The sequence below is a fragment of the Chiloscyllium plagiosum genome, chromosome 34 (assembly GCF_004010195.1).
Source record: "Chiloscyllium plagiosum isolate BGI_BamShark_2017 chromosome 34, ASM401019v2, whole genome shotgun sequence".
In the NCBI taxonomy this organism is placed as follows: Eukaryota; Metazoa; Chordata; class Chondrichthyes; order Orectolobiformes; family Hemiscylliidae; genus Chiloscyllium; species Chiloscyllium plagiosum.
This window is the reverse complement of record NC_057743.1, coordinates 27,495,540-27,515,940: the sequence shown is the minus strand read 5'-3', so window position 1 is coordinate 27,515,940 and position 20,401 is coordinate 27,495,540. Positions and strand designations below refer to the sequence as shown.

General features: G+C 41.4%; 1 protein-coding gene across 7 annotated transcripts in view; it reads right to left on the bottom strand.

The window, feature by feature from the left end:
* The window catches only part of camta1a (calmodulin binding transcription activator 1a), a 1,208,107-nt gene that overhangs the window by 47,426 nt on the left and 1,140,280 nt on the right, over positions 1-20,401 (bottom strand). For all 7 annotated transcript variants that reach the window (XM_043675998.1, XM_043675994.1, XM_043675992.1 and 4 more), the window contains 2 exons: positions 2,636-2,784; positions 1,522-1,712 (listed from right to left, as the gene is read on the bottom strand). In XM_043675998.1, coding sequence (XP_043531933.1) covers positions 1,522-1,712; positions 2,636-2,784 — 340 coding nt within the window. The remainder of the gene's footprint in view (positions 1-1,521; positions 1,713-2,635; positions 2,785-20,401) is intronic.

Genomic DNA, 20,401 nt, shown 5'->3' with positions numbered 1-20,401 from the left:
ATCCCTGCCTAAATGCTTCAATAATGGCTGTACACAGAGACCTTATTACAGCAACAATCAATGAGTGATAATCTGCAGGTTTGATCATCATTATGCAAATTTCCTGATCTCAGTCACCAGGTTGGTGGAGTATTACCAAGTGGAAGTAAAACCACTTCACTTTGTTGCAATAACATCCCTGTTCAGAAAACTGCCTATTATTGTACTCTCAAGCTAAGCCCTCAAGTCACTACCCATGTAGTTGAAACAAAATAGAACAGCCAAAGCGCCACAGAATTGCTAAATACAGAAGTTCATTCAGCCCATTGTGTCTGCTCTCTGACAGAGCATTTTGACTTAATGCCATTCTCGCATTAAGTCTTTACCCCATAACTCCACACACTGATTCTATTCAAATAGTCAATGTGCCTCCATCACACTACCAGGAAATGCATTCCACACTCCAGTAAAATCACTCTTTTACCATTTATGTGCCGATAGAAGATTTTAAGACTCCCTTCATGTTAGCTGCCAGTCTGTTTTCATAATACCTCCTTGCTTCAGTTATTTGCTTTTTCATCTCTGTTCTGAAATTTTCATATTCAACTTGGTTTTCAACTGTATATTCGAAATATTACTTGTCATAAGTACAGGTTTTCTTCTTTTTCATAATTTCTATCTCCTTTTTTAGCTGGAAAGCTCTGACTTTGTTTGCCTGCCTGTTCTTTTTTAAAAGAATACATCTTGACTGAGTCCAACCCATCTCTTCTTTGAAAATAGCCCATAGTTGAACAATAGATTTTCTCACAAACTTTTGACACCAGTCTTTCCTACTCAGTTCCATTCTTGCCCCATTGGAATCAGCTCCCCCTCACAGTTAATCATTCTTACTCATGACTATTCATGTTTCCTTTCCATTGTCACCTATCATACAATGACCACTGTCCATATGTTCCCCCATTGACACTTGATCTATTTGGCTCACCTTGTTCCCAAGAACCAGATCTACCAATGCCCATTGCTACTGAATGTTGTCCTGAACCCAATCTAGGAAGGCTTGCAACTTTTTGCCCCTCCCTATGATTTACTTGCAGATTTGTTCCTCTATATATTTCCCACTAGATTGTGGCTAATAGATTACACTGGGTAGTATAACTGCACCTTTTTTTATTCCCTAACATAACCAAATCCGTCCTCAAGGCTCGTTCTACAGCACCGCAATGCTTTCAATTAATTTTGTCACCCATCTTCCTTTCCTATCTTTTCTGAACAAATAGAGTTCTGGAATATTTACATCTGGTCCTATTCTACCTTGAGCTGGATCACTGTCATTGTCGTACATCTTAATTCCAAATGGCAAACTGTACCTGTAACCCATCAATCTTACTTACTCCTTGAATTCATATTAATTTACAGTATTGATTCAACATTGGATCACACATCACCCACTTGATTTTTATCACTACTGCCCTTGTTTACAATGGAAGCACATGTGCCCCTTACCTCACTGAAGTGGATCACTGGAGCCTGGTCATTGCTTACCGCCATTTGATGAGTGTCTGGATCAGTGTGGCATAGCCCTGGGCAGCTGCCAGGTGCAGGAGAGTCATTCCTCGAAAAGTCTTGGAATGGATGAGGTGTTTGGATTTGACCCAGCAGGCGCGACTCATCATCTTCTCACACACCAACACCACACGGTTCTCAAAGGAGCAGCTGGCCACTCTGGATGCACACTGCAAATGGGGTGAGGGAACACATACTGAGACCAGTCCTCTCACATCACACTATGCTAGGATCAAAGGGACAACATGACTTTCATGCAGCAGGTTTAACTTCACAGGGCAGAGAGAGGCCACCCTGTCAAAACCTTGTATCCCACTTTATCCCTGAGATGAGCTTCTCACAAGACATCTACTGCAGTCCAAAGGCCCAGCTACTTCTACCTCTGCAACATTATCTGATTCTTGTCTTGCTTAGGTACCCTGCTCTGAAATCCCACTGTTACCTCCAGACTTGATGATTCACCTGGTTGTCCTGCCACTTTCCACCCTTTGTAAACTTGAGCCTATGAGCTATGTCCATGTTCTAATTTGCAACACGTTCTTTTCACCCATCAGCTTTAGGTTGATGTTTCAGTGTTGTACTGACGGAATGACACAATGTCAGAAGTACTATCGTTCGAAGAAAACATTAAAATGAGAAGTCTGTACTCTCAAATAAATGAAAAAGTTTGATGGAACAAATACAAAGAATTTTAGAGTAGTTCTCAATGTTTCATGACCAATATTTATTGTCAACTAACACCTCTCTGGTCATTATTTAATGGGAGTTTGCTCTGCTCAAATTGCTGCTGCATTTCGAATATTATCACAGTGTTATAAAAGTACTTCATAAACTGTAGAGCACTGGAGACATCCTGAGATTGTAAAAGATGAAATATATGCACGTTCCTTCTTCTCTTTCTTTTTCCTGTAAATCTCAAATTGTACTGTTTTTCTAATAGCACATAGTGTATGTAAGAAACTATCAGGAGTTCCTTTAGTCACTTCCTCCCATTTTATGCTCACCTTCTTGCAAATGAAATGTATGAGCAGCCAAGGTTGCCTGAACACAAGTCCATTGGTTTGGCTCGTAAAGATTTCACAATACGTCATACCTGTGCCTGGCTGTTGCCACCTCCTCCTCCATTTCCTCCTCCTAACCCTCCCCCTCCAGTCTGCTGGTGGTGCTGGTGAGATCCCATCTCCGACATCCGCCTTTCCATCTGCTCCAGGCGCTCCAAGATGGACATCCTGAACTGGTTGTCTGGCAAAACAAGAGTAGGTAATGTTTGTCACAGTACGATACCGAATATGCTGGTTCAGTCAGACCACCTCTTGAGAAATCCAAGACTCTAATACATATTTTAAACTACTGGATTCCCTTTGGGGTCTGGTATCACCATGGATATATCACTGGGCTCTCTTTTATTCACTCAAAGGAGATGGGTGCCGCTGGCTGGGCCAGCAATTTTTGCAGAACCCCAGTTGTCCTTGAGAAGCCAATGGTGAGCTGCCTTCTTGAACTGCTATGATTATTTGTTGTAGGTAGATTTACAATGCTGTTTGAGAGGGAATTCCAGGATCTTGACCTGGGCCAGTATTCTGGAGACTTAGATATGAGACTGCAGTATTCATAGCAGTCTGACAATTTAAATTTGATTCATTAATAAAATCTGGAATAAATGCGGGCAGTTACCATGGAGTTGTCATTAGTGGAAAAAAAGTTTCTGGCTCAATAAATTATGTGAGAATGAAAAAAAAACTGCCTAATTCCACCCCTGTAACATCATCTGCCTTCATCTATCTCAGTTCCTTTCCCTCTAAAGCTCTATTAGTACATTTGTTACCTTTTGGCATGACTATTTTAAGGCATCCTTGAATGGTGTCTCTCACTCAATACTCCTTAAATTTGATGACATCCATAGCCATGCTGCTCATGTCTTAGCTCACACCCTGTAACTTTCCTCTATCATTCCTGTGCACGCCCACCTACATTGGCTGCTCGTCAAATACCATCTTGGTTTTAAATTTAACCCTAATCCCTCCCTATCTCTAAGGTCTGCAGCCACAACCCTCAGATATCTGCACTCCTTGATTTCTGGCCTCTGTGTATCCTCAATCCACCAATGGTAGCCACATATTCAAACACATGGACCCAAGCTGTGGAATTATTTCCTTCACCTTCCTATTGTGGGATTTTCTCAGATGACCACTTCTGGTACATTGTGGCATTTGTCCTGGCTACCAATATGTGATACCAGACAAGGGTTGTTTGAGGTGGTTCACTGCCAACAGTTCTGCTTTGTCTTGGGCCTGTCTAGTGATAACTGCTAGAGGATACACCACCATAGAATTTTGACAGAGGCCGCAATGTTCTGAGATAACAAGTAGGTTCACTGCATGACGGCAGTAAGATACAACTACATTTAGTTAAGCAGAATTACTAAGACCTTAGGGAGCTGATACAGATACAATATGTCTCCTTGAAAGCGCAAATAGTTCAACTTGTTTTTTCATAGAAACAAATATTTTCTATATCTTATTATAAGAATCTTAATTTTAAAATAATTTCTTCATTTCCCAGACATTGTAGCTCGGTTGGGTTCATATTTGAATAGAATCATTCTGACGGGATCAGCTTGCTCCTGTGAAAATGAATACCAAAAGGCAGCCTTTAGGAAAGGATGAAGAGAAAAATGGGAGGAAAATCAAATGCCAGGATAAAATTGTGGGAATGTTTCTCATGAATGCAAATTGTCAATGGTGACATGTTTTTAAGACTTTCTTTGAGGATTAAAATCCATATAAGAATAATTCCTTCCCCGCCCCATTTCCCTCTCTGATTGTATGATAGTGTTGGATTGGGCTCCACCCACTGATTGTTGCCAAACACTGCAGTGTTGCTGCCTGCAGTACGTCCAGACTGCAGTAGATACTCTGGGGAGGGGGAGGCACGTAGCAGACCAGTTTAAGAATGAGATGCATCTATAAATTAACCACTTCCTTCCATACACCACTTGTTTTCTATCATGGGTTGTAGTCTGGAACTGTGAAGGAGGATACCTATCCAATCCTCCAGGAATTGAAGATTAATCTCTGGGACATCCTGTGAAGAAATCCCAGGGAGAGAAAGAGATCATGGGGCAGTTAACTAAAAAACACTCTTGTCACATTTTCTGTGGGAGCATTCTCAGGTTTAAAATGATTAGAAATAGGAAGAACAAAAAGGTTCTTTGACCGAGAGTCAAGAATCATTTGATCTGTCCATCTGATTTACAGCACTGGAGTGTGTTTCGTTTTTGATTTGCCTTAGCACTTGGTGCTTCACAAAGATGAATGTATCAGCTGACCAATAGTGGAAGACAGGGAGGGAGGGAAATAGGCAGGCAGGTTCTAGTCAAAGCATATTGTGAAAGCTCCAAGAACATCCAATAAGAGTTGACAGATGTATTTTGTAGCAATCTGCTCTTGGAGGAGGTGGGGTAAAGTTTTACACCTTGAGTCTTTTTATGACATTTTCTCAAACTCCAATCAGCTCTTTACTCCAGCTTATATCTGAGAACATAGAAACGTAAGCAGACTGTTTAATCGCTTGAGCATGTTCCGTCATCTCGATGATCTGTGACCTAATGCTATCCAGCCATCTTTTCCCACTTCACTAATATGTATGGTTTCACAAAATTCTGAAAATCTCAAATTTAAAATTAACAGTTGATCGAGGTTCAACTGATGTTTTCTGAAGAGTTCTATATTTTGTCTACTTTTGTGTGTTATAGGATTTCCTAACTTCTCCCCTAAAGGCCTGGACTTAGTTTTTAAGCACATCTTTAAACCTAAACCCACAATTAATTTCTCTCTATCTACCTTATCAACTCCTCTGGGTTTGACCTTTAAGTCTACTTTGGGAAGCCTTCCACTGTTGAGAATTAACAAAAGGGCAATGCCCTCAAATCTAGAGTTTAGAATGGACTGGTGAGTTCAAACAGATTTCCCCTATAACTCCAAGATATGGGATTTGATCAGATGGCAACAGGGCCCAGAAATCTAACACAACCAGGAATTGCTGCAGAAGTGGCAGCAATTATGGAGAGGTACAGTTCTGAAGAAGGATTACTGGAATCAAACCTTAACTCTGTTTTCTCGCTACTGATGTGACCAAACCTGCTGAGTTTCTCCAGCAATTTCTGGTTTTGTTTCAGATTTTCAGCAACTGCAGTTCTTAGGTTTATGGGATAAACCTATCACCTGTCTCTTGTAGAAGTAGTATGTGACTTGAAGGACAATTTTAGTGAGGCTGCATCCCTGCTTGCTAAATTTGAGCTTTAAATTTCTGCCGTTTTGTTCTTTCTTCTCTTTGAGGGATGGGAGATTTTCCTTGTTCCTACTATTCCTGTATAAAAAGCTTCTTCAGTCTGAAAGTTTCACTCATGCTGAAGAGTTCCATCAAATGAGACAGAAGGTGTCCACTCAGCGTCTTGATCCTTTTCCAACATCAATACGATCATGGCTGATCTGTATTTTAATTCCATTGACATATCTTGATTCTGTGCCCTTAACATGCTTGCCGATTCAAAAGTCTCATTCTGGTCACCCTGTGACAGGAAGGATATTATTAAGCTGAAGAGGATTCAGAAGAGATTTACCAGGATGTTGCCGGGAAAGGAGGATTTGAGTTATAAGGAGAGACTGGATAGGCTGCGACTTTTTTCACTGGAATGTAGGCAGTTGAGGAGTGATCTTAGCTGAAAATGTGTTGCTGGAAAAGCGCAGCAAGTCAGGCAGCATCCAGGGAGCAGGAGAATCGACGTTTCGGGCATAAGCCCTTCTTCAGGAATTATGCCCGAAACGTTGATTCTCCTGTTCCCTGGATGCTGCCTGACTTGCTGCGCTTTTCCAGCAACACATTTTCAGCTCTGATCTCCAGCATCTGCAGACCTCACTTTCTCCTCGAGGAGTGACCTTAGAAAGGTTTATAAAATCATGAGGGTTATAGATAAGGTGAATGGCAGGTGTCTTTTCCCAAGTTGGGGGATTTAAAGACTAGGGGTCATATTTTTAAGGCGAGAGGAGAAAGATTTAAATGGGACTGGAGATGCAGCATTTTCACACAGAGGATGGTTCGTGTATGGAATGAACTCCTAGAAGAAGTGGTGGATACGGGTACAGTTACCACGTTTAAAAGGCAGGAATAAGAAATGTTTGGAGGGATATGGGTCAAACACAGGCAGGTGCGATTAGTTTAGTTTAGGAGTATAGTTGGCATGGATTGATTGGACCCAAGGGTCTGTTTCCATGCTGTATCACTCTATGACTAATTATTGCAGTTTTGAAATTTACCACTGAACCCCAGCTTCAACAATTGTTTGGGGGAGGCAGTTTTAGGTTTCCAATAGCTATTGTGTAAAGATGTAGTTCCTGACATCACCCCTTTTAACTTTCAAGTTATGCCTTCATGTTTTTGAATAGCACAGCAGAGGAAACAGTTTATTTGACCCCTGTATTGAATATTCCAACTAGATTAATTACTCTTTAACTTTCTAAACTCAAGGGAATAAAAACTTTGACTATATACCTGTGCTTATAATTTAACATGTGTAATAATTTTAAGGACCTTCCCTAGGAATGGTGGCACCTATTAAAGTGAAGAACCTTTTTTTTCAGCTTAGTGGTAGATATCTATTGACCTGCTATGCTTTATCCAAAATTTGCTGTACTATATGCAGATGAAACTGCCAGAGATAACAAGTCAAATAAGGAAGTATTTTTTAAAAATTAACTCATAGAATGTGGGTGTCACTGTGTCACCTGGCCTTTCTTGTCCCTAGTTGCCCTTGAGAAAGTGGTGGTGAGCTGCCTTCTTCAACTGCTACAGTCCACGTGCTGGAGGTACACTCACAATGCTTTTAAGGAGGGAAATCTTGACCTGCCTTACAAGATTACATTTCCCAAATGTCCTTTATTATCCTAGTTATCATGAGGGCACCCCGGAACAGTAAAGGGTCATGAGGCACAATACTTATACAGGATGTCAATTGTTGGAAGTGGTTCAGAGGCTTACTAGACTGATGAGTGGGTTGCCTATAAGGAAGGAGAAAGTGAGGACTGCAGATGCTGGAGATCAGAGCTGAAAATGTGTTGCTGGAAAAGTGCAGCAGGTCAGGCAGCATCCAAGGAGCAGGAGAATCTGAAGAAGGGCTCATGCCCGAAACGTCGATTCTCCTGCTCCTTGGATGCTGCCTGACCTGCTGCGCTTTTCCAGCAACACATTTTCAGCTGCCTATATGGAAGGGATAGATAGGCTAGGCCTGTATCCTCTAGTGTTTATTGGAGTCAAAGGTGTTTTAACTGAAACATAAGATCCTGAAGGGACATAACTGGTGAATGTTGAAAGCAGGTGTTCCCTTGTAGGAGAATCTAAACTCGGGGTCACAGTTTAAAAATAAGGGATGCCCATTTAAAACAGAGATGAGGAAAAATTTCTTTTTCTCTTAGAGGGTTGAGAGTCTTTGGAATTCCCTTCCTCAAAGGGCAATAAATCTATAAATAAATCTATAAATAAATCTATAAATATATTTAAGGCAGAAATAGATCCTTGATTAGCAAGGGGCATAGATTATTAGGAATATACAGGAATGTAAAGTTGATGTTAAAATCAGATCAGCCATGGCTTTATTGATTGATACAGCAGGTTGAAAAGGCTGAGAAGCCCAATCTTGTTCCTTGTTCATATACTTGTAAAGTTGACCCATTTTCAGACAGTGATCTGATGCTCACAGTTCTTTGACAGACCCTTGAATCCTCTATCTGTCCTAAACCAATCAATGGCCTATCTAGCCACTTTTTATAAAATCTCCAAATGTTTCAAAACATTTCACAGCCAATTTATTAGTTTTGAGATCTAGTAATTGTATTCCACCGTGAATCATTACTCAGTAGGTAGTACTCCCATTTTTGAATCAGAAGATTGTGGATTCAAGCCCTCATTAAGGTTACTTGAGCACAACCTGAATTGATATTTGGCTGGAGTATTAGGGGACTACTGTACTGTTAGCGGTCCTGACTTTCAGACGAGAGGCTGAAGGCTCTGTTTGGCCTCTCAGTTAAATGTAAAAGATCTGATGACACAAATTCAAAGAAGAGCAGAGAATTCCTCCCTGGTATCCTGTACTAACCTTTATCCTTTAACCACCATCATCAGTTTATCTTGTCTGTATCACAAGTTTGCCATATATAAATTAGCTGTTGCATTTCTTTTAACAGTGACTACACTTCATTGGCATTAAAGTGTTTTGGGAAATCTTGAGGTAATGGAAGTTGCAATATAAAGGCAAGCCTTTAATTTGGTAAATATTGTGACCACTGGTTCCCACACTGAGAATGAAAGGATCTGGGAAGTGAAAATGGTGCTATTCTTTGGTAAATGTATGATGATGAGAGTAATAGCAGATCTGTTCATTCACCATTTTCTGACAAATCCACTCAACAAAGCATAAAGGAATTATAGGTGGTTGCATCCCTTGGAATGCTGTTAGACAGTATTCTGCGTGTCCTTGCAGTTGATGAGTCTGTGTTCATTACTAAAGGGCCCTGAGACAGAGACAAGAATGTTTCCAAAGTTGTGGATAGCAAAACCAAAGAATCAAACATTACCTTTATCACCTCATTGACACACAAGTCATACAATGCTTCAAAATGTTAGAGGTATAGAGTCTGACAGCATGGAGGTAGGCCCTTTGGCCCAAACTGGTCCATGCTGACCAAAATGTCTGTCTGCACTAACTCCATTTTTCTGCAATTGGCCCACATCCTTCTGATCCTTTCCTATCCATGTATTTGTCCAAATGCCTTTGAAATGTCGTTAATGTACCCGCCTCAACCACTTCTGCTGGCAGCTCATTCCATATGCATACCACCCTCTGTGTAAAAAAGTTCGCTGTTAGGTTCCCTTTTGTTCTTTCCCCTTTAACCTTAAGAGAAGCCCTCTAGTCCCTGATTCCCCAATGTTGGGAAAAACACTGAGTGCACTCACCTTATCTATGCTTCTCATGATCTTTTGTACCTCTAAGGCCCCCTTTTCAATCTCCTTTACTCTAAAGAAAAAAATCCTAGCTTATCCAACTTCACCCTATAACTCTGACCATAGAATCTAGGCAACATCCTTGTAAATTTCTTCTGCACTCTTTCCAGTTTAACAGCATTCTTCCTATAACAAGGTGACCAAAACTGAACATAATACTCCAAGTGCAGCCTCACCAACGTCCTGTATAACTGCAACATAACTTCCCAACTTCTACACTCAGTGCCCTGACTGATGAAGGCTAGTGTGTCAAAAACCTTCTTCACAGTCCTGTCTACCTGTGACTCCACTTTCAGATAACCATGCACCTGAACTCCAAGATCCCTCTGTTCCACTACACTCCTGAAGGCCCTACCATTCACCATGAAACTCCTCCTTGATTTGACTTTCCAAAATGCAAGACCTCAAAATTATCTATATTAAACTCCATTTGCCATTTCTCGCCCATTTCCCCAGCTGATCAACGTCCTGCTGCAATTTCTGATAACCTTCCTCACTGTCCATGACACTGTCTATTTTAGTGTCTTCATCAAACTTACTAATTTCATCCAAATTATTGACATAGATAATGAACAGTAATGGACCCAGCACTGACTCCTGACGCATTCCACCAGTTACAGGTCTCCAGTCCGACAAGCATCCTTCCATAATTACCCTCTACTTCCGATCATCAAGTCAATTTTGTGTCCAGTTTGCCAGCGCGCCCTGGATTCCATGTGATCCAACTTTCCAGGGCAGCCTACCACGTGGAACCTTATCAAAGCCCTTATTGAAATCTGTAGACTACGTCTGCCACCCTGCCCTCAACGACCTTCTTGGTCACTTCATCAAAGAACTCTACCAAATTTGTGAGGCATGATCTCCCACTCACAAAGCCATGCTGACTATTTCTAATCAAACCCTGTCTTTCCAAATGCATATAAATCCTATCTCTCAGAATTTTCTCAAGTAATGTACCCACCACAGATGTTAAGCTTACAGGTCTATAATTCCCAGGCTTTTCTTTGCAGCCCTTCTTGAATAATGACACAACATTCATTACTCTTCAGTCTTCGGGGACCTCACCCATGTCTAACGATGATGCAAAAATACCAGCCAGGACCCCCACAATTTCTTCTCTAGCCTCTTGCAGTGTTTTTGGATATATCTAGTCAGGACCAGGAGATTTATTCTACCTTCATTTTTTAATTCATCCAACATCTCTCATAATATTTCATACTTTTAAAATCTTCCAACCAGATGTCAGTAACTAAAGGAATGAGTTTCTGCATTTTCAACTGCTCACTATCTGGACAAGAGAAATTAATTTCTCCTGATGAAGAGCTTTTGCCCGAAACGTCGATTTTCCTGCTGCCTAACCGGCTGTGCTTTTCCAGCACCACTCTAATCTAGACTCTGATCTCCAGCATCTGCAGTCCTCACTTTTGCCTAGAAGAAGTTAATTAGCAGTCATTGACAATTATCACATCACTAAATGTGTTCTTGTGCCATTAACTACTAGACAATTTTCTCTGGCAAGTTTAAGGGCCAATAAATGTGCAAATGCAACAACTTATGAAAATCACAATTAAAGGTAAGAATTTCCAGATGAGTATAATTTACAATTAAGAACATACTCTGTTTTATGTGCAGATTAGGTGAATTGGCCATGCTAAATTGCCCATAGTGTTCAAGGATGTGCAAGTTAGGTGCATTAGTCAGGGGTAAATATGGAGTAAGAAGGTAGGGGAATGGGTCTGGATGGTTACTGTTTGGAGGGTCGATGTGAGTAGATTAGATTATTTACCATGTGGAAACAGGCCCTTCAGACCAACAAGTCCATACCGACCCTCCGAAGAGCAACCCACCCAGACCCATTCCCCTACATTTACCCCTTCACCTAACACTACAGACACATTTTTGGATGTGGGAGGAAACCGGAGCATCCAGAGGAAACCCATGGAGACATGGGGAGAATGTGCAAACTCCAAGCAGACAGTTGCCTGAGGCAGGATTTGAACCCGGGTCTCTGGCGCTGTGAGACAGCAGTGCTAACCAGTGTGCCGCACATTGTTGGGCCAAATGGCCTGTTTCCACACTGTAGGGATTCTGTGATTCTATGTCCACTTTGATACTTGAAGGGCCCTATTCTCTGTCTAGTTATCCTTTTTCCTTTAATATACTTAAAGTACCTCTTTAGATTCACCCTAATCTTCTCAGCCAAGGTTATCTCGTGCCCCCTTTTCATCCTCCTGATTTCCTTCCTGTAACCACGTATCCCCCCAGTGATTCCCTTGATCCCAGCTGCCTGTACCTGAGCCACTCCTTTTGTCTGGTCAAAGCCTCAATACCTCTTGTCACCCAAGCTTCTCTAATCCTGCCAACCTTGCCCGTCATAGGAATAGATAGACCTTGAACTCCAGCTATCTCACTTTTAAAGGCCTCCTACTTCCCAGAGATCCCTTTGCCTGCAAACAAACTACTCTGATCAACCACTGCAAGCTCCTGTCAACATTCGCCTAGCCCCAGTTTAGAACTTGAAGCTGTGGATCAGTTTGTCCCTCTCCATAACTACTTTAAAATTAATAGAACTATGGTTAAATGTTAGATATTAGTGAAAACAATAGTTTGCTCCGAATTTCCTTTTAGTAAATAAAGTTAGTATTCTCTTAAAAGGAAAGTTGGAATAACTTCACTTACAAAAAGGAAATTTGCCTAAACTCCATTGACCTGAGAGGATTATGTGCACTACCAGATCAACATTCACTCACATTGTGTTTGCTTGCCTTTGATATTACACACCAAGGTGCCAGAGGCTGTGGTACATCGATCATTAGGGCAGAATCAGCACTATCAAACCACTCAACAACATTGAATATCTCTAGGATGCAGTCACACCATAAATGGACCATCCTTTGTGCTTTAGTGAGTGGCTTGTCTTAGAAAAGATTAATAAACCAAAGACATCCACATCAAAACATTAGTAAGCTCCTTGATGAAATTTCTGTGGGATGTACAGTTTGCCAGTACCAACTGGATCATAACAAATAGGTAGCTGGATTTTACAAAGCCTCTGGAGGCAGGGTTGCAGATGGGACTGCTGGTAAAATGACACTGGCAGGCAATAATTAACCAATTATATAGTCATGGTCCTCAAATTGTCATCAGTGGCCCTTGGACAGGATACGGAGAGAATCTACCTAGAGCCTGAATGTGAACCCTACTTAGCAACCTCTGCTAGAATGTGCAGAGTGGAGAAGAGACTATCTGTGGTGCTGCCAACTCTAGTTGAGGTATTGCTGCCCTATGCCAAAGAGCCAGTATCTCCCCTCCAACAGTATTTTTATCACTATGAAATGAACGTATTATGAAAATGGAAAGAAAACATGCCATTTTGTTCTGATGATATTTGTCCTGAGTTTTATGCTTGCAACAGTTTCCAAGGGAATAATCTCCAATTGCTAGAGACTCCAGGACAATCCCAAAGGGTTAGCAACTCTAACTGGAGGTGTCCTCTTATTTCAACTACCACAAGCTCTCCTCCAACGTGGTCAACTATGCCGTCCAGCACATCTCCTCCACTTCCCACAACTCCACCCTCAAATCCCACCCCTTCAACCGCAACAAAGATAAAACATCCCCTGGTCCTCACCTTCCACCCCATTGATCTCCAGATACAGCACATTCCCCTCTGCCATTTCTGGTACCTTCAGTCAGACCCCAACACCAAAGATATACTTCCCCCTTCACCCCCCCACACTTGTCTGCATTTTGCAGAGACCATTCCCTCTGCTACTGCCTCATTAGGTCCACCACTCCACCAACCCCCTCGCCATACCTGGTACCTTCCCCTACTGCCCCAAGAGGTGTGAAACCTGTACTCACACCTCCCCCCTCACCTCTGTCCAAGGCTCTAAAGGATTATTCACACACACACACACACAACAACCCCATCGCCCTGTGGCCAACCACTTCAACTCCCCCTCACACTCATTCAAGGGCATGAAAGTTCTGGGCCTCCTCCACTGTCAAATCAAAGCCACCTGCCAATTGGAGGAAGAATGCCTCATCTTCTGCCTTGGGACACTCCAACTACATGGCATCAATGTCGATGTCACTAGTTCCCAAATCTCCACTCCTCCCACCTTATCCCAGATGCAACCCTCTAACTCAGCACCGCCTTCTTGACCTGTCCTACCATCCATCTTCCTCTCCACCCATCTACTCTACCCTCCCTACCGACCTATCACAATTACCTCCTCACCTGCATCCACCTATCGTCCTCCTCCAAACCTCACCTCCACCCATCTCTCAGCTCCCTTTCCCCTCCACATTCCTGATTAAGGGCTTATGCCCAAAATGTCAACTCTCCTGCTCCTCGGATGCTGCCTGACCTGCTGTGCTTTTCCAGCGTCATACCTTTTGACTCTCCAGCATCTACAGTCCTCACTTTCTCCTAATTGGAGGGTAGCCAATATTCGTGGAACCTAGGTCACATTGATCAGCTGGGGCCTCTCTGATGAAAAGTAGTGGCATAAAGAGAATGTGGAAAGATAAATATGTGCCACATCATATCAGCAAAATTATAAAGCAGCAATGAGATATCTTGAGAAATGAAAATCAGGTGAGGCTGGTGTTGGGTGCAGAATGCAACTTGGTTAAAGTTGGCTGGTTGTCTTGTATGGATCTGACAAGCTATTGTTCTGACTGTCTGCAGTGCAGACTGCTGCAGTGCTGATGATTTCATGGTCCCTGCTCTGTTTACCAGAGCTCACCATATTCACTGCAGAGCATTTAACTAATCTGACATCACTATATTAACTCTTGCATTTGAAATCACCCACATCTGTTTATTTGTCCTACACTGTGAGTGCAGTGGCTTGAACATGAAAGGACAGAGTGAATTACAGTCTGGAATCCAAACAAAGTACTTTGAATAGTTTACATTAATGAACAATGGATTCTAAGCAGGAGTTAGAGGCTGGAATCAAATTAACATTTGCTATATAGAAGACGTCTACATTCAGATATTATAATCACTCCGGGTTTTTGTTACTCTACAATATGCACCACCCAAAAATCCTAATTAGGTTCAAGTCTGAAACTTAATGTTACTGTGTGTAAAGAATCCAAACTCCTCAATTATATTCCAACCTGTAACTCATCATAGAGTCTCCTTATATGTAAACCACCTGAATTCTTTGATTCAGTTTCCAATAAGTAACGAACCCTGAGTATCTGGTATTATTTTATATACAAACCACACAAATGACTCCAGTAGATTCTAGGCGGTTTAATACTCCACTCTCTTTCATTCTCTATATATTTTCCCCTCTTCAAGAAATTAAAAACAAACAAATTTACATTTTGTACAGAGTTCAGTTACACTTTTATGAGATAACTATGGATTGGAATTGTTTCAAGTTGACAATGAATCAGCATAGTCTGGGCTTGTGAAGAACTCGCAGTAGTTGTTTTGTTGTAATTTCAAAGGTTGCTTTTAAAATTGCTTGTGATTAGATTCCCACAGTATGGAACAAGCTATTTGGCCCAACAGATCCACAATGACCCTCTGAAGAAAAGCCCACCCAGTCCCGTTCCTCCACCCCATATTTAATCCTGACTAATGCACCTAACACTATGGGCAACTTAGCATGGCCAATTTACCTGACCTGAACATCTTTGGATTGTGGGAGGAAACCGGAGCACCCGGAGGAAACCCACGCAGACACAGGGAGAATGTGCTAACTCCACACAGTTGCCAGAGGTAGGAATTGAACCCAGGTCCCTGGTGCTATGAGGCAGCCGTGCCGCCCCACGGTGAGTTTCTGATGCTGTTCATTGCAGCAATTTATCAATGATCTGTATCTCCAAATGATTTGGAAAGGCTTTGCTTCATAGCTGCAATATGTGTGTCAATTCAACATGCTTCAGATATACTTACCAAATTATCACATCCTGATGTTTGTACTGACTTCTTTAGAAGATGATATTTGATAGGTTCACACAGATGCTAGCATATTGTGTGTTCAGGAACCCATATTTTCAACTATATCTGAGAGTCTCACTGTTACTTGTGTCCCCCTCTGTCTCAATGTATCTCTTTCTCTTTCGTAATTGATAAGCCACGTACATTCCAGACTCTGCAAACCCTTTCTTCAATCCATTCCTTCCCTATGTGCTCTCTCATTCTTTATTCATTCCTTTGCCTTTCCCTCCTTTCTCCAATCCTTTCCCATCTCTTCATTCTTTCACCATTTGTCTCTCAATGCCTTCACCACCTCTCTATTCCTTCCCCTGTGCTCTCTGTGATCTACATGTGCCTCCTCTCTTTCTACCACATCATTAAAGGTTATTCCCCCCTCCTCTTGTGCCTTTCTGCACCTACATTTGTTTTCTGGTCATAACTATCTGGTCCTTCTATGTTTCCTCAGTCCTTACATTAATCCATCATTTTTACTTTTCCTGTTTCTCACACCTTTCTGTTCCTCCTACCTCTCTGTTGGTTCCACACACTCTCATGGTCTCTCATCAGGATGGTTGTAAACTTGTTCTTCCTGGTCTGAGAAACATCAATGAAGCCCTCCCTTAGAAGGGCTAATGCCCGAAACGTCGATTCTCCTGTTCCCTGGATGCTGCCTGACCTGCTGCGCTTCTCCAGCAACACATTTTCAGCTGAGAAACATCAATCTTGTTTCAGCTTTATAGGCAACTCATTGCTCCTGACAAAGTCTTCAAGGTGCCCGTATCTTCTGGCTGATGTGGTATTAGCTATCAACAATCATTTTTTGCTTTATGTTTGGAATAATTTCAAAGGGTGTGTACAGATTTAATAGAAGTGTTAAACATTATGAAGAGTTTGATAGAGTAAATAAGGATAAAGCTTTCCCACAGGGAGAAGGGTCAGTTTTAGAATAATTGACAAAAGAACCAGAAGGAGAAACAAAAATAAAATTTGTTGATCTCGAAATTGAATAAATACTTATATGGTAAGAAAAGTGTCTGGGCTATGGAAAAAGAGCATAGAATGGCGTTAATTTAAAGTCTTTTAAAGACCCAAAACAGACACAATGGGCAGAATGGCCTCCTTCTATACTCTAAGATTCAATTCCTCCTCTGTGGCAGAAGCAGTCTATTTAGCCCCTGCAATGAGAAAAAGGGAGGGGGTGGAGGTAAAGAAGAACTTTGTCCTTGATCACTTATATACTTGCTGACCAAGAGTGTTATCACCAATGTCAGGCTGCAATTTAATCAAGGGGTTCTGTGTTCATTTACCCGTACTGAATGAGAGTGTCAAAAAATATTATTTACAATTAGTACATGTGACGAAACTGATGGGTGTCACCATAGCTACTTCTGTGGCTATTTGTGGGACAACACTGGATTCAAGGTCTCTGTAGAACCTAACATCAGCAGAGTATGGACCTTTTCAAGCAGGCGAGCAGAGAACTGGATGGAGATGAAAGTCTGAGTTTAACTTCTGTCTGAAGTACACTTCAAACAGTATATGAAAAATGAATACAGGAGAAAAGAAAAAGTATTTGTGCATATGCCAGGAAATTTGTTGCTGGAGTATAACAAGTGACTTTTAGCTTGTCAACATTCTAAACATCAAGAAGAATTCCACAACCGGCAAAAACAAGAGAAAAATTTTCAAGTCCTAACCACTTCTATTATTCTTCCTTGATGCATTCAGCTCTCCGTTGCTAGGGCTGTTGATAAGTAAGTTGATGTCAATGGAAGTCTGAATGATTTAACTTCTTTCACACATTGTTGCTTTATAAAACTGCCCACATCAATCCCTAAATTATCATCATCAAATCTCAATCTTCAACTGGACAAGACAAATGTGAAGGGGAGGGCAGTAAAAGGTAGGCAAAACAATTTTGAAAGGGTAGATTGTATTTGAAAAATCGATAAAGAGGGAGACATAGTTCAGGAATCGTACCTCAACTCAAAACGGGAGACTAAATGATCTTTTCACCTTAGAACAGCAATTTTATTTTATTCATTCACTGGATGTAGGCATTGTCAGCCAGGCCAGCATTTATTACCCAGGCTCAACCACATTGCTGTGGGTCTGGGGTCACATGTAGGCCAGATCAGGTAAGAACATCAGTGAACCAGATGGGTTTTTCCTGACAATTGACAATGGTTCCATGATTATCATTGGCCTTTAATTCCAAATTTTCATCCATTTACATTGTATTATCTGTCATGGAGAATTCAAACCGAGATCCCCAGAACATTACCTGGGTCTCTGGATTAATAGTATAGCAATAATATCATTGGGCCATTCTCCACAAGAAGCAAGTGTAACCAAGTCAAGAGTGATATTTAGAGGCAATTAGATAAATACGCTGATAAAATAAAACATGTTGGATAAAAGCAACAGACAAGCAGGATTTTCATGGCTGGAGTCAATGAGCAAGTCAGCACCACATGTCAGTGTTGAGCTAAATCCTATTCCAAGGTTCCTACATCTCTAAAGGTGACCTCTAATCTTTCGTTGGCACAAACCGCTCAACAGAAACTCGATGCTTTCATTTGGAGACATCGCTATAGTTTTGATCACAAGTTTTGTTTTCGGTTTTCTATAAACAGCCCTCTGTTTAAATAGACAATGTTTGCTCAGTCACTAGATGATTTACTGCAAACTAGATTGCTGATTGTGTGACCTACTGTGAAGTCCCATTGTGCTGCAGCTCATTGGCTAAGTAATTGTGGTAAAAACAATGACTGCAGATGCTGGAAACCAGATTCTGGATCAGTGGTGCTGGAAGAGCACAGCAATTCAGGCAGCATCCGAGGACAGGCAAAATCGATGTTTCGGGCAAAAGCCCTTCATCAGGAATAAAATGAAGGGCTTTTGCCCGAAACGTCGATTTTGCCTGTCCTCGGATGCTGCCTGAATTGCTGTGCTCTTCCAGCACCACTAATCCAGACTAAGTAATTGTGACCATTAGCTGTCAGAGCAGTGCCAATGAACACTTCGGAAAAACTTTGCTTTCAATTTTTAAAACATTCCTCTGTCAATGTTTTGGTCAATTGTTAATCCCTTAAAATAAGGGTGATGTCTGCCAGGCTGTGTCATTTGTAGGGGTGTGAGCAGGCAAATCTTGGAGCCCTCGGTCTTTGGGCAGAAAGGACAAGAGTTGCCCTGTAGAAGGTGCAGGTTCTTGAGCCAGGGTTCTATTCTCTCTCCTTTCACTTTTGTGATTTCACTGTAGTAGAGTTTATGGGATCAGTGTTTGAATGCCTTTCAACTTTTTGGATGACGAGCTGCCACGTGGTAGTTTGTGGCAAGTTCCTCTCACGCAAGAATGTCAATTTGTCTCCTTTTCAATTGGACTAGAGCGTACTGAAAATATTCTCTGTCCTCTTGAGATTGGGTGGCAATACTTTACTAATTAACCACCAGAGGAAGCAAATTTGCCTTTTCTTGGTGCAGATTGTGTTCTGCTGACCACATACATTCAGACTATGATGGTGGCCTACTTCACAGAACGAATATGGTGACCCAAAGAGACTGGTGACCAAACAGAAGACAGTCTAGTGATGATCAAAGACAATGATGCAGTCTGATGTCCAGGTCTGAAATGGTGCCATTACCTTGGTTAACCAGAACTCATTAATCAGTGTAGAAATTCCTTTTGGGTAGAGGTAGTAAACAGCTGTAATACATTAGCCACTTTGTTATACATATGGATGGGAGGGAGTGAAAGGAGAGATATACTTGGTTCCATTGTAGACACCAAGGAATTATCTACCTTCTGAGAGAGAAAATGGGTGCACAACTCAATATCACTCACTTTGTGTTGCTGCCCAAGTTGAGTGTTTACCTCATGGTGTTTGGCTGTATTCTGTCTATTTGTCATTTCACACAGCATTAATAAGAAGTCTGTAAATCTCTCTATTCTGAGACCAATGCAAAGAAAACAGGATAAAGAGTTTCTGCTTCGAAGGGGGAATGGGTGTCTTATCATTACCAACATAATCACATAACATATTTACATCCTTTGTTGGCAGTGACCAGTCATTCCAATCACTAGATTAGACACTGAGCAGCTGTATCCAAAGGACATTTTTAATAAATTTATCACTGTGTTATTGCTTTTCAAGATAATGATATTCTATTTTATTCAGTGTATCATCCAAAGTATGTTACTCACTGAATATGATTCCCTTTCTAAATGTTAATTGCATTTTATTCAATTTGATGGAAAACTTGTCTCTGGAAAATAGGGACAAGGAGAAGGCTATTAGCCCATCAGCCAGCTTTGCCATTTAATTGAATGATTTTTCTTGATCTGCATCTTAATGCCATCTACAGAATTAGAATTAGAATCCCTACAATGTGGAAACAGGCCCATTGGCCCAACACGTCCACACTGACCTCCGAAGAGTAACCCACCCAGACCCATTCCCCTATCCTATGTTTACCCCTGACTAATAACCTACACTATGGGCAATTTAGCATGGTCAATTCACCTGATCTGCACATCTTTGGATTGTGGGGGGAAACTGGAGCACCCAGAAGAAACCCATGTAGATACGGATCATGCAAACTCCGCACAGACAGTCGCCTGGTGCTGGAATTGAATCCGGGTCCCTGGCACTGTGAGGCAGCAGTGCTAACCATTGAGCCACTGTGCTCATTTTGGTTCTGTATATCTCTGTGTAACATCAATTCTACATGTGAAACCTTTGAGAAAAATATATCCTCCAAAGCTTTAATATTTAATCTCAGGATATGGGGTCTTTGGAAATGCCAACATTTATTGTTGGTCCCTTGTTAGTGGCCCATGTTGTAATGGTGTTTCTA